At 30.5% G+C, this 14,588-nt stretch overlaps 1 protein-coding gene across 4 annotated transcripts in view; it reads left to right on the plus strand.

Moving 5' to 3' along the window:
* Tsp26A (Tetraspanin 26A) overlaps nt 1-14,049 on the plus strand; it is a 252,225-nt gene extending 238,176 nt beyond the window's left edge. For 2 of the 4 annotated variants that reach the window (XM_074135415.1, XM_074135417.1), the window contains exons 5-10: nt 361-459; nt 5,897-6,025; nt 6,865-6,924; nt 8,591-8,737; nt 11,838-11,954; nt 13,061-14,049. In XM_074135415.1, the coding sequence (XP_073991516.1) occupies nt 361-459; nt 5,897-6,025; nt 6,865-6,924; nt 8,591-8,737; nt 11,838-11,954; nt 13,061-13,129 (621 nt within the window). In that variant the 3' untranslated portion in view covers nt 13,130-14,049. The remainder of the gene's footprint in view (nt 1-360; nt 460-5,896; nt 6,026-6,864; nt 6,925-8,590; nt 8,738-11,837; nt 11,955-13,060) is intronic. The other 2 variants (XM_074135416.1, XM_074135418.1) reach the window with 2 other exon arrangements.
* The last annotated feature ends 539 nt before the right edge of the window (nt 14,050-14,588 follow it).

A 14,588-nucleotide genomic window follows, 5' to 3' on the forward strand; every position in this document is an offset into this window, starting at 1 on the left:
ATGGTCAGAAAAAGCCTCCTATATTAATTGATTTGGTGGGTGAGGGGATCTGACTGGAATGAAAGCAGAGATTTACACTTTTAAGTTGCATAAATTCTGCTGCCATTTCAACTGTCACGACAAACAAACAAACCGACAATCTGCTTATCCCCATTGAGTTTATCATTATATCTAAACACAGGTCACTGATATTTCATCTGAATGATGCGTTTTTAGGGAATAGAAAAAATAATAAAATTAAAAGTTAGAACGTCTATATCGTTCTATCTCATTTCACTACAAATAGATCTCATTTTACACGTTGATTTCATAGTTAATTTTGCACACATTAACATAGTTTTTGTTGTAATACTTTTGCAGATAAAAATGCAAGCAACTGGAGGATTTCAGGCTTTCATAATTCATTATAGAGAAGATCCAGATCAACAAAATCTTATTGATTGGATTCAAGAAGATTGGGTTAGTTATAACTTTTTTTTTTACAACTATTTAAGTATTGATTTAGATTCAAAATAATTTCTAGAAAAAATTGTTATCAGTAGGAGAGGTGCTCCAAATGAAATGGATGAGTAAATAATTCATCTCATATTGTCCATGATTAAACAATTCTGTATCAATTAGTTCATTTATCAGACCATATCTCTCTCTTTAACCAGAATTAAAAATATACTCTTTAATCCCTTAGTAAATGATCTATTATTATGCTGAATTTAGTGAAGGAAGTTAAAAATTTGAACCCTGCATTTTTTTTTTTTTTTTTTTTGAGGGGGCGCATCCACTGTGTCATGTGTGCTTAATTAGTAAGTTTTCATTTTTAAGTTAATCATACATACAAAAAAAAATATTTAAAATTTAACAGAAGGTTAGTAAATATAATTATATGTTAGTAATAAATTTTAAATGTATGAAGTTTTAGACCCTCCGTTTCAGTAACCTTAGAGAAACCTTCCTACACACTGTGTACTAGTGATGGGCAGAACGAGTCCGCGTTTGGAGTCGTTGGATTTGAATCAGTTCCAGGGTTGGAATCGATTCCAACAACTCGTTCACTGATTCCAGTCTGTACTTACCCTATGCATTAGTACAAATGTCACGCATTGTAATTAAATAAATAATTAAAAGTTAGCTTTTCCAGTTAATAACAAAACTATATTTCTTTAACACACATTAAGTAGTTCCCTAATTCCCAATTGATCTGATAAATATAAAATTAACAACGTAACCAAATATTAACAAAAATAGGCTAGTCAAATATAAAAATTAAAGCAACTGCAGTTTTGTCGTTATCTAGCTTGACCACCGGAGTTAACTTGATTCAAGAAGAAAAACGCAAATGGGTAGGAAATTATTCCCATAAAAAAAAATTATAACCCTTCAAACAAAATGATAATTACTCATAAAGAAAGAAATATTTATTTACTATGAATTAATATCAAGCTTTTAAAATATCTTATTATTTTACAAAAAGAAAAAGCTGTGTGCCAAATCTTTAACTTAGCGGCTGGACGCTCTTTCTCTTATCTTCATTGGCGAAAGTTAAATCGTGTACATGTCATGACGACGATCAAAGTAATACTGAGCTAAAAAATAGTATTACCTAACTGCTTTACTTACTGCTGTATCCCTCCCACTCTATCACCTATTTCACAAACATTCGTCGATTGGAAGTAGGTTTTAGTTAAATATTTGTTTCATTTGAAAACAAAAAACATTATAACGCTTTCTCAAGATGTTTTTAAGTTTTAAAAATTTGTTTTTGTCCATTACTCTTGTAAAATACGAAGAATTTCAAATAAAATATAATATACAAACACAAATGATCTAGAATGCAGGTGGAGTCAGTCGGCGTTGTCATGGTGATGGAACCGTTTAACGACTCCGGTTCCAGCTCCAGCATTTTCTATTGGCTAGATTCAGTGAACGAAAAAATGGAACGAGTCCGGTTTCAAAAGGATTTAAATCACTCCGGATTTGACTCCACCAATTCCAGTGGATTTAACCAATGAAATTGCTGGTGTTGGGCCGGAGTCGTTAAACGGTTCCATCACCATGACAACGCCGACTGACTCCACCTGCACTCTAGATCATTCTGTGTTTGTATATTATATTTTATTCGAAATTCTTCGTATATTATAAGAGTAATGGACAAAAACAAATTTTTAAAAATTAAAAACATCTTGAGAAAGCGTTATAATGTTTTTTGTTTTCAAATGAAACGAATATTAAACTACAACCCATTTCCAATCGACGAATGTTTGTGAAGTAGGTGATAGAGTGGGAGGGATACAGCAGTAAGTAAACCAGTTAGGTAATACTATTTTTTAGCTCAGTATTACTTTGATCGTCGTAATAACATGTACACGATTTAACTTTCGCCAATGAAGATAAGAGAAAGAGCGTCCAGCCGCTAAGTTAAAGATTAAGCACACAGCATTTTCTATATGTAAAATAAAATATTAAATAATAAGTAAAGTAACTACAGCATTGCTTTTTAATTAATGAGATGGGTGTGCCTGGTGTTTCTTTGCAAGGTTCGCTATATTGGGTACGAAATTATTTTTCCTTCGACTCCCTGTCTTAGATCGACCCCTACTTTTGTTTAGAAATTAACAAAATAATAAAATGAATATTATTTTAGAATCGATATTCTAAAAAAACCTTGGAACTTATTTTATTCTTCAAGCATCAGTATTTAAGCTCGCCAGATTTTGTATTTTGGTGTGGATTCCTCTTACAAGTTGGAATGTGTCAGTGAACTTCTACATAGTAGCCTTAAGTGAGTTTTATTTTAGTGTAAACGACTACAGTATTAATTATTTTCATTTTAATTTGCCTCAATTTTTTGGGGCGGGGCGGAATCACTTTTTTTTAAAATAGGGATTTGAATCAACTCGTTCCACCATCGGACTCGTTCCAGTGGAACGAGTCCGCTCTAATAGCCCATCACTACTGTGTACTAGTGATGGGCAGAACGAGTCCGTCTTTGGACTCGTTGGATTTGAATCAGTTCCAGGGTTGGAATCGATTCCAACAACTCGTTCACCGATTCCGGTCTCTGTACTTACCCTATGCATTAGTAAAAATGTCACGCAATTTATTAAAAAATATCATTAAATGTTAGCTTTCCCAGTTAATAACAAAACTATATTTCTTTAACACACATTGAGTACTATCCCTAATTTCCAATTGCACTGATAAATATAAAATTAACAACGTAACACAAAAATTAACATAAAAATAGACTAGTCAATTATAAAAATTAAAGCAATGCTGTTTAGTCATTATCTAGCTTGACCACTGGAAGACTGGAGTTAACGTGCTTCAAGAGGATCCAAGGTAGAGAAACGGAAATGGGTAGGAAATTATTCCCATAAAAAAAATTCTAACCCTTCAAGCAAAATGATAATTACTCATAAATAAAGAAATATTTATTTACTAGGACTTGTATATCAAGCTTTAAAAATATTATCTTACGAAAAGAAAAAGCTGTGTGCTTAATCTTTAACATAGCGCTGGACACTCTTATTCTTATCTTCATTGGGTAAGTTTAACCGTGTACATGACCGTGAGACAGTCAAAGTAACACTGAGCCAAAATTTAGTATTACCTAATTGGTTTACTTACTGCAGTATCCCTCCCACTCTATCACCAATTTCACAAACATTCATCGATTGGAAATAATTTTTAGTTAAATATTCGTTTTATTTGAATACAAAAAACATTATAACGCTTTCTTAAGATGATTTTAATTTTTAAAATTTGTTTTTGTCCATTACTCTTATATAATACGAAGAATTTCAAATAAAATATAATATACAAACACAATGATCTAGTATGCAGGTGGAGTCAGTCCTCGTTACCATAGCAATGGAACCGTTAAACAACTCCGGTTCCAGCTCCAGCAATTTCTATTGGCTAGATTCAGTGAACGAAAAAATGGAACGAGTCCGGTTTCAAAAGGATTTAAATCACTCCGGATTCGACTCCACCAACTCCAGTGGATTTAACCAATGAAAATGCTAGAGCTGGGCCGGAGTCGTTTAACGGTTCCGTTGTCATGGTAACTACGACTGACTCCACCTGCACACTAGATCATTCTGTGTTTGTATATTATATTTTATTTGAAATTCTTCGTATTTTATAAGAGTAATGGACAAAAACAAATTTTAAAAATTCAAATCATCTTAAGAAAGCGTTATAATGTTTTTTGTATTCCAATGAAACGAATATTTAACTAAAAAATATTTTCAATCGATGAATGTTTGTGAAATAGGTGATAGAGTGGGAGGGATACTACACTAAGTAAACCAGTTAGGTAATACTAAATTTTGGCCCAGTTTTACTTTGACCGTCTAGCTGACATGTACACGTTCAAGCTTACGCCAATGAAGATGAGAGTAAGAGTGTCCAGCGCTAAGTTTAAGATTAAGCACACAGCTTTTTCTTTTTGTAAAACAATAAGATAATATTTTAAAAGCTTGATATTCAATTCTTAGTTAATAAATATTATGAGTAATTATAATTTTGAAGGGTTAGAATTTTTATGGAATAATTTCCTACCCATTTCCGTTTCTCTACCTTGAATACTCTTGAAGTAAGTTAACTCCAGTCTTCTAGTGGTCAAGCTAGATAATGACAAAACTGCATTGCTTTAATTTATATTTGACTAGCCTATTTTTGTGTTAATATTTGTATTACGTTGTTAATTTTATATTTATCAGAGCAATTGGAAATTAGGGATAGTACTCAATGTGTTTTAAAGAAATATAGTTTTGTTATTAACTGGGAAAGCTAACATTTAATGATATAATAATATAATAAATTGCGTGACATTTGTTCTTATGTTTAATCGTTCCAAACCTTCTGCTGCCTCATTTTCATTTTTATTTGCCTAAATTTTTTGGGGCGGGGCGGAATCACTTTTTTTAAAAATAGGGATTTGAATCAACTCGTTCCACCATCGGACTCGTTCCAATGGAACGAGTCCGCTCAAATAGCCCATCACTACTGTGTACTGATCTAACATCGCGTTGCACTGTAGTGGACAATATTTCTCTATAATTACTCCTCCTAAAGTTAAACTAATGGTAGAAAAGTAATAAATAACTTATGATAGTAGCAACTGATTCAACTGAAAGATTACCTTCTTTTCTCAGTTATGGAAATAACCGTAAGTACATACAGTAAACATCAATATAAAAATTATTTAAAGAATTAATGAAAGTATATCTTACTTTTCTCTAATTTTTACACTTCTAAAGCTCAAGTTAATCCAATAGACTAAATTCAATAGCCTACCTAACCTCCTGTGGATAACTCTTTTGTCTAAGATTAGAGTTCGTCTTTTGAATTAATGAAACAGTTGCAGAAAAAGTTTAATTATTGGACACCCACATCGAAGATGCTACTCTTTGCTACGCTCGTGTGGGCATCTCAAACTCTTGTTTGAAAAAGTATACTTTTCTCACTTGTAAAGTTTGTGAATTCAAAATTTATTTTATGGTTTTTGTGACCATTTTACTTGATAGTAAACCTTTTAGCTGCTCCTTTTGCAATATCTATAAATGAGCCCTGTTGAGTACTTTTAAAAATTCATGAAGAGAGCATTATTTATTCATTTTTCATAAGTTATTATTGTTTGTTATACTCCTCTAAACTCATTTCCTTATTGTGTATTCGTTTTTATACTGTTAATAATAATAATTGGAGCGTACTCTTCTAATGGTCGATGATCGAGTCGTACGCTTGCTTATTTGTTTTTTTAAGTACATTCCAATCAAATAAATGTGCCTATATTGCTACTTTTAAGACTGGTCACAAATTTTAACCTGGTTAAAAGTTCCCTCAGTTTGTTAAAATAAAATCTTTTAATTCTTGTTTTTCTTTTGTTTTCTAGTTACAATGCTGCGGTATTGAAGGACCCAAAGATTGGGATAAAAATAACTATTTTAATTGTTCTTCGCAAGCAGTTGGTAGCAGAGAAGCTTGTGGCGTGCCATTTTCGTGTTGCAAGAGGAAACCTAATGTAACGGAGCTTTTTCTAAATATTTTTTTTTTATGCAATTTTTATTAACAAATTTGCAAATTTATTATAAAACAAGAAGTGTCTGATAAACTTTGTGGTTATTATGCTCTCTCGAAGCCAGTTCTGCACCAGAACTATTGTTGTCTCCCTTAAACAGATCACCATCCATTTTTTGCTTCAAGATGTCAATGTAAATAGGGTCCAATGATAGAAAATTTACAATCTGCAGTGCTTTTTCAAATATTAACGAATAACAATAAAGCTTTATTCTTATTTTTTAAAAATATTTTTTATTCTTCATTTATATTATTATTCGGCTTTCCAAAAAGGAATGAAAATCACTTAATTTTAGAAAGTCCACTTTTTCTAAAAAAAAGTTAAAAGTTTTGTGTCAGATTTAGAATGAAAGTGATGCTTTTTCATTTCAGTTATATATGAGAAAACTCTTTTCCTCTTTTTGATGCTCATCTTTTCATTCATTCGCTTTTCATTCTTTGCTTGCCTTTCATTACTTTTGCCAGGCACAGCCACTAGGCAGATGATTTTATATCTCTTGAAGTGTATTATTGCAAGCTTTATGAAATTAAATTTCTATGAATATAGATGTTCCTGTTGAATTATTGTTCACTCACATAGTATTTTGAACATATTCAGTTCATTTTTCTCCGTACATATATTATAAATGTTATACACAAGAAAAGAGTGCTAGTTTTACATGTAATATTACCTTCTACTCAAAACATATAACATACTTCCGATAAAAATAATTTTATATAGCAGAATGAAGTTATTTTGTAAATATTTAGTTGTTTATTTACGCGAATGAATTTATTTTGCAGGAGATAATTAAAAATAAACAATGCGGTTACGATGTAAGAAGAAATCCTAACGAAGGATATGTGAGTTTTTATTTGACTTATTCATTATCTTCATAAAAATATGATAATTACTACTTTTATGCCATCACAATATGTTCATGTATATATATTTTTTTAAATTTAATAATTATTCCGCACTGTTGCATGAACTAATCATTGGTGGCTGAAGAACTTAGTTTTCATTTTCTACAAGTTATATTCTAAGCAATCATTATAATGGAAAAGCATTATAGCTATTCTCTTTGTAAAATGGAAACTAATTTAGATAACGTACAATAGTTTTTATTTTGGTTGTAATTACTCAAACTTTGCACAAAATCATTGTCTTAACTTCTATAACCTTTCTTGAATGGTTATATGTACATGTGAAGCAAGCAAGCGTTTCCTTTGTAATAAATTTGGTCAGTTTCATTATAAATTCGCCTCGGAGTATTCTCGCCATTGCTTCCCACAAAAACAAAGTATCTAATATTTCCGCGTGACATTGCAACTTCCATTCTTTCCGCTTCATTCGCCAAAAAGTGATGATGCTTGTTTCTTGATTAAAAGTGTGATGGTTTATGAAGTTCTTAATGACCTTCTTCACCTCCCAGATTCTCATCCCCATTATACCTATTACTTGGATTCCATTTTGTCCATTCCTTTTTTTATTTTTAATTTTCCGCCTCTTGGGTCTCATTTAATGATAGTAATAACCATTTATCAAGATAATATCTCAAAAATTGCTTGAAATTTAATTTAAAAGTCGTATTCATTCAATTATTTTTGGAAAATTACAATTGCTTTATTGATTCAAATGTATTATTCAGTTTTTTACCTTATTAATTGGCGAATAAGCACAAAACAAATCTTTCTCAGTTTCTAAAGTTGGATTGGACTTGAAGTTATTAAATTTTATATTTTATATTATTTTTTTTTGTTATTGTTAAGATTAACTATAAATGATCTTTAATTTTGTTTCCATAATAGGTATAAAATTCGAAATTGAATCCAAATTTTAATTTTGCTTTCAAAGAGAAAACTCTGATTTGTTAATTGGAGATTTTTGGAGTTTATTTGATAGTATTTTCATTACTCAAACTGAATATTAAACTAAATTAAAATGAAAAGCTAAGAATAGAGTCGTTGGCCAAAGCGGTCAGCAGGAGTAAACCTTAGCACTTTCGTTTGCAAGCCAGCGAACAAATAGGGGTTGATGAACCCCTCATTGGAAAATCTCTGACAGAGGTTTTTTTTTTAGACTTATGAGGTATGTCCTGAATCAAGTGGACTTCGCAAAATCACTGTTAATGTCCCTTTTCTATATTTTTTTCTTGATGAGATTCGTGAGGGAAGAATTTTTTAGGTAGAAATCCTTAACTCGTACTAGTAGATCCAATATAATTCGTTAATTATTAGTTTTGTCAATTAATGTTAGAAATAACTCGTACTTAACAAATGGTAATGTGTACTCCAATGCTTTTTATAAAATATCTAATTTATCAATACTAGAAGTTGTATGTTGATATGTGATATGAAAAACTGGCTAGTTTTGTTTAACTAAGGGTATCAATTAATTCTGTTCCACTTGTAACATTTTCTTTTGTTCTATTTTCATTAAATATGGTGCTTGCTTCCTTATGTATAATGTGCTTACTAAACAAAAATTTGGTGTCGGTGTTATGCTACTGGAATGATGGTATCACAGTTTGCTGATGGTTGGGCGAATCTTTCACCAACACAAAGCGAGGAGAGGAACATATTTGAAAGAGGTTGCATGAGAGCTGGGGAAGAATGGGTTACGGCTAACCTGATACCTGTTGCCGGAGTTGCAGTAGCGCTCGCCATTACCCAGGTATTTTGCTATTTCTCTCATATTTAATATTTAAATATTTTCTTTTATTTATTTTGTATTATGTACTGAGATTTTTTAGAAATGAATTTATGAATGAGGTTTTATCGAATGATTTAACTAAATCAAAATTTAATTAAAATCTAAAATAAATGCATACCATGAGATCAAAGGAATAGCAAGTATAGAAGTGAGAAGTAGATTATTAAGTTCAGATAAAGATCCACATTGCTAAGATAATATCGATGCCCTTATCCGACATGTTTAATTGCATTCCTGACCTGATTTCGGATTTTCATCCATCAACAGAGATATTTTAACAGAAATAATTAGTTTACTGTTGAGAATTCGACTTCAATTGTTTCCTTCACTAAGGATTCAGTTTAGTGTGAATCGGAAACATAACCATAGGCGAATTCTCAACACCATCTTGATTTTATCTCTGATAAGATGGATGAAAGTGAAAAATTAGCCAGAGATACAATAAACATGTCTGGTACGACGGATACAAAATAACGATACTACCTAGCACTGTGGGCCTAATCACATTTTTAATAAGAATTGTCTTTTGGTTTGGCTATTATCCGTAAGTTATGTGCTAAACCTTTGAATCGATAGAAATTTGTTTTTCTAAATTACCATCTGTTAATGGACCTCTTAATGTTCAAAAATTTACACTAATTTATATTTTACTTTGGCTAAAATTTGTATATAAACTTTCAAAAATTATTAAAGCGTTATTGGTGAAAACATTAAATTATTATTTGCCCAGTGTCCACTTCTGACCAATATGTTTCAATCGATTTAAAATTAATTAATAGTGCGGAGTACATAATAATTAGAACATAACTAATGACCATGTAATAATATGTATTATAGTAATATTAATTATTAATGTATTAAAGGTGTTGGGGAAATTAATGCATATTGAAGGAAATTAATTATAATTAGTAATTATTACTTCCATTGTCTGCAATATTTGGAAATCCTTAGAATTTCTTAGGAAAAGGCTGTTTTGCTGTTATTAAATTTGTTGTACTGTGATGTACAGGTTTATTTTTATTAATTTTAATTTAACACATTTTCATTATTTCCAAATACATTTTATCTACTAGAGCTATCAAGAATATTTGTTCTAGCAATTTTGTTGTGACAAAAAACAAAAAATAAAAAGGGTCTGTTCGGCAATAGTAGCAAGGACTAATAAGTCATGATATACTGGATTCATCCTTGATTATTTTTTTGCCTTCTTAGAAGCTCTCTACATGTCACAGTCTGTGTTTGACGGACACTATTGTGGCCAAAGGTATTTGAATTGTTTGGCTGGGCCCAAGAAGCACGCAACAAGTACAGAATGTTGTGGTGTTACGAAAGATAAAAGATACTCAAAGCAGATTACAATACTCAAGAGTTTGTCAGGCAAAAAGACATCAGAGTTGTCTGAAATGTGGAACCAACAGTTTTGCTTCTTGGTGTATTGTAAAAATGGCCAAACATCTAATCAATTCATTAGTAATTCTATTTAAAGCTCTATAGTTTCAAATGGAGTTAATGGAAGTATAACAATATTTTCCTGCAAGAAATATCCCAAAAAACTGATGCTTCAGATAAGACTACTGATTCGACTATTAGTATACATAATTATAATAACAGTTTTATATGACTAATTCTTTGCAAATGAGATGAGGTGTCTAGTGTTGGCAAACGTATATATCAATTCAAGTAGATCAGAATCAATGTTGGCTTATCAGGCAAACCTATCTGGCTCCTGTGAATAGAGCACCAACTGCAGTCCACCTACTTGATTGGACTCAGGAATATGAAAAAAAAAGAAAAAGAAATTAAACATGAATAGCTCTGTGGTAAACCTTTACGAATATGCAGAAATAAATTTAAAACTTTACAAATATTTACTAATTATGTTGCCATAATAATTATTGAATTAATTAATTCAACTATTAAATATAAATAAACATTAATTGGTGCCATCTTTAAGTAGATGCATTAAATAACTATACAGTTCAATTTTAAATGTTGCTATTGTAGTTTTATTGATTAAAGATGGAAGTAGAGTTCCAGAATAATGAGGATTGAATTAGTGATGAATTTTTGCTAGTAACTGTTCTGAATAGAGAATTATAGAATTGAGAATTGACTACTCTGGTGTTTCTTAAGATCTAATTGGTCCTTACTGCTGGAACGTATCAAATAAATATGGCGGGTGCTAATTCCTGAAGAGTATGTCCAAGAAGTTACCAAAGAAATACTCGTTCTGTACTTTATATTCAGCCAACTAAGAAGTATGAAGTTAGGGGTAATGTATTAATCCCTTCTTACATTCAAAACTATAATACGAACACAAAAATTCAGAGACCTTTGCAATTCTTAAATTCAACTCAATTTCGGGAGATCGAGGGTCAAGCTCTGAAAGCCTTTTGTTCTCGAAGAGCTAACTACTTTTCATACTCAAAAAAAGAAGATGTCATAGTCGTAATTTGCTGCTAATAAATACAACTTTTTTGTATGTTATTATTATTATTTTTTTTTTATTGCATTCATGTTTAGAATTTTGATTGTTACATTGATTCGGCTAAACCTAATTTTTTATTTATTAGACTACATGGTCTATCACCAGACCAAGCTTCTAGAAAGAATATATAGAAGGACAGCCCTGGCAGAAAGGAGAAGTTCCATTCACAATCCGACACGCTGCCATAGAGCTAATCTCGCACCATACTTGCTTTGTATACGGTGCTGTTTTAGGATATCGCCATATGTTTATTTTTTTTTTTGGAAATAAATATAATTTCGTTAGATTAGACCAACAAGTCTCTTGAAAGAGTTAGTTGTAATTAGGCAAAAAACCTTGGTTTATCAAATCCTTCTCTTTCATCTACAATTCGTGAACAACAGCTAGAAGATCACCATTAAAATGTATTGTCCATTAACTTCCTTATCTAAACTGTGCATGAAGGAACATCTGGCTTCAAAATACACTGCTAAATTAACACTTCATTACCGCTTCAAGTTTTGGTCAAGGGAAAGAGCAAAAAATTTATATATTCCAGTGTAAACTATAGTAAGTAATTTTTTGATTAAACAGAATTACGATGCATCAAAAATAATCAATGAAAAGGGATGCATTCAAGCTGGCGAAGAATGGGTTGAAAGAAACCTGCTTGTCATCGTTACAGCAGCAATTATAATCTCATTTCTACAGGCAAGGAATTTATCAAATTTTAATAAATATGTCTTCTATTATTTTTTATTTTTTAGGTTTAATTGTGCGTTTAAGTTCATGTAAACTTAAAAACTTTTTGTTGATTTTGTCCGACCAGCGCCCATGTTTTTTTTCCAGACCGGTTTCAGATTTCATTTATCATCAGTGATTGAGCCATTTGCTTGGTGTAGAGGATTTTACTTCAGTACTTGCTGGCTGAGTCTTGTAAAACTTCATGAACTTATTTTTAACTATCTTGAATTTCCTTTAAAAACAAATTAACGTACCACATACATTTTATTTGTTTTAATAAATTACAGATTGTTAATTTGTGTATAACTTAGCTTCTGATCTGATTTTGAGGTGTTTCTATCGTAGAAAGTGATTAAAAAGTAATTTTACGAAGCATATTTCAGTACCTCGGAGGTATACAACACATTTTTTCAATATTTCTTTTTTTACTGTTTCTAATACAAAATTATTATTTTTTATTGCACAACCATCTGTTAACTTGCAACTATGTTACTTATTAGCCACCAAAGATTTAAGCAAAATAACTCCTGTAGGCTTATAAGTGAGGAAAAAAACATTCTCAATTTTGAGAAGATAGAATCATTAGCGAGAGCTAAATATATGAATAAATGAGCATTTATTGTTAAAATGTCTTTGAAAATTTCTGCAATGAACCTAGTTCTATAGTTACTGATTAATTTTTCATACTATCTGTATTGTGTAATTCCTAACTATTAAGAGTATACAAGTCTGGTATAAATTACAAGGAGGACTCCTACCTTATTACTGATTGTATGCCCCGTTTCTTAAAAGCCAGCTTCTACAGTATTTAAGCTGCTATTGTTGGCTATTTTTTTTTTTTCTTTAGTTATAAATGATTTCTGGTCCAAATATCGTTTGAGCTAATTGTCACTTTAGTACTTTCAGTTGTAAGGTAATTTAAATATGTTGGCTAGTTCAAAGAGCGGTCGTAGTGGATTTAGTACTAGGTGAACTGCCTCGATTGATCGGATAATTTTAATTCAACAATGTATATATTATATACATTATTTTTTGTTGTAAAATCATTAATATTTTTTTCATCTTATTTACAGATTTTGGGCATCTGTTTTGCACAGAATTTACGAGCAGATATATTCGCACAAAAGGCTAAATGGCATTGACAATCAGCACACCACACCACGGCTCTCTAGTGGTGTCGGTATCCCTATCATCGTACGCGCCGCATACCTCGTTGCCATTACTATCCGCGATGACACGGCTACCAGCAACAGCAGCCCTCGCAACAGCTTTCCTTCAGATATTAAAGGAAATAAAGATGTGTTCAATACAGAGACTGTATAACTTCTATTAATTTACTATAATTATTAAAATATATATATATATTGAAAAAAAAGGAAGAAAAAAGATCGTTGTCGCAACTAAAAATTAAAAAAAAAAAAATTCATCTAAATTTATAAATAAATATGTGCCGCAAGCCTCAGCTATAAAATTACTCTTCAAAGAAATTTTAAAAAAGTATGATATATATTTATTTTAAAAAAAGAAATCAAGAAGACTAAAAATTAACAAATTAACACCATCAATTAAAAAAAAACACTTTTGGAGAAATGAAATTTAACAATAACAGAGACAAAAAAATAATAAGACAGCAAAAGAAGTTCTATATATATTATATATAATTTACATGATGTGTTTTTACTTGGCTAAGATTTTTTATTTCCCAGCTCATTTTTTATTATAATTGTGATTAAATTGTATATAAAACCATTATATACAGTATTATTGAGTAATTTTTATGGGAAAAAAATTTATGTCTTATGTACTTAAAAAAGAAAGAGATGTTATTAGTATATATAAATAAAAAATACGAAAACGAGTTGTATATAGTATATATATATATATATAAAACTAATGTACTGTTGGAGTGCTCTATGTATCTATGTAAAAAAATAAAGTATATAAAAAAATAAATTATTCTACGAGAACCAAAAAAAAAAATTTAAAAAATGTTCGTAGAGAGAAGAGCATTGTGCATAATGTAATTTTTAAATAAATAAAGAAAAAAGTTTAAATTCCTGAACTTTTTTATCATTTGACCTAATTACTCTATTCCAAAAGATAAGAATAAGCGTTTCCAGAAATAGAAATAGGCTAGGATAAGTTATTACGTCACTCCCATTCCTTCGTCAATCGTTAGATATTCAATATTATTATTATTATTTCTTTTATTCTGTTTAAAGCGTAAAACCATGTACAAAAGAGGTTTGGATAACAAAAATTAAGCTATGTGTTCAAAATAATGGTAACCATTGAAAAGGTTTACATCTAGTAATAACCAAAACAAATGTAAAAAATTTAAATAAAATTTAACTCATTAAAACCCCCTCATTCACTATGAAGAGTTTTTCTGAATAAAAGAAATGTCATTTTGAACTAAACTGATTTGGCTATTACTTGAAATTTCTAAAAATTAAAATCTTCGGTATTTTCTAATTAAAAAAGAGGTGCCAAAAGTAACTGCCTATGCTATCTAGCGGTAACTGCTAGAACTAAGAGTACCTATTAGTACTTTTAGTTTTAGCAATCGGCGCTAGATAGCGCAGCGTTCGCATTTGTAAA

Source organism: Rhodnius prolixus, unplaced genomic scaffold, assembly GCF_049639745.1.
Source record: "Rhodnius prolixus isolate KJV_2025 unplaced genomic scaffold, Rpr scaffold_5, whole genome shotgun sequence".
In the NCBI taxonomy this organism is placed as follows: Eukaryota; Metazoa; Arthropoda; class Insecta; order Hemiptera; family Reduviidae; genus Rhodnius; species Rhodnius prolixus.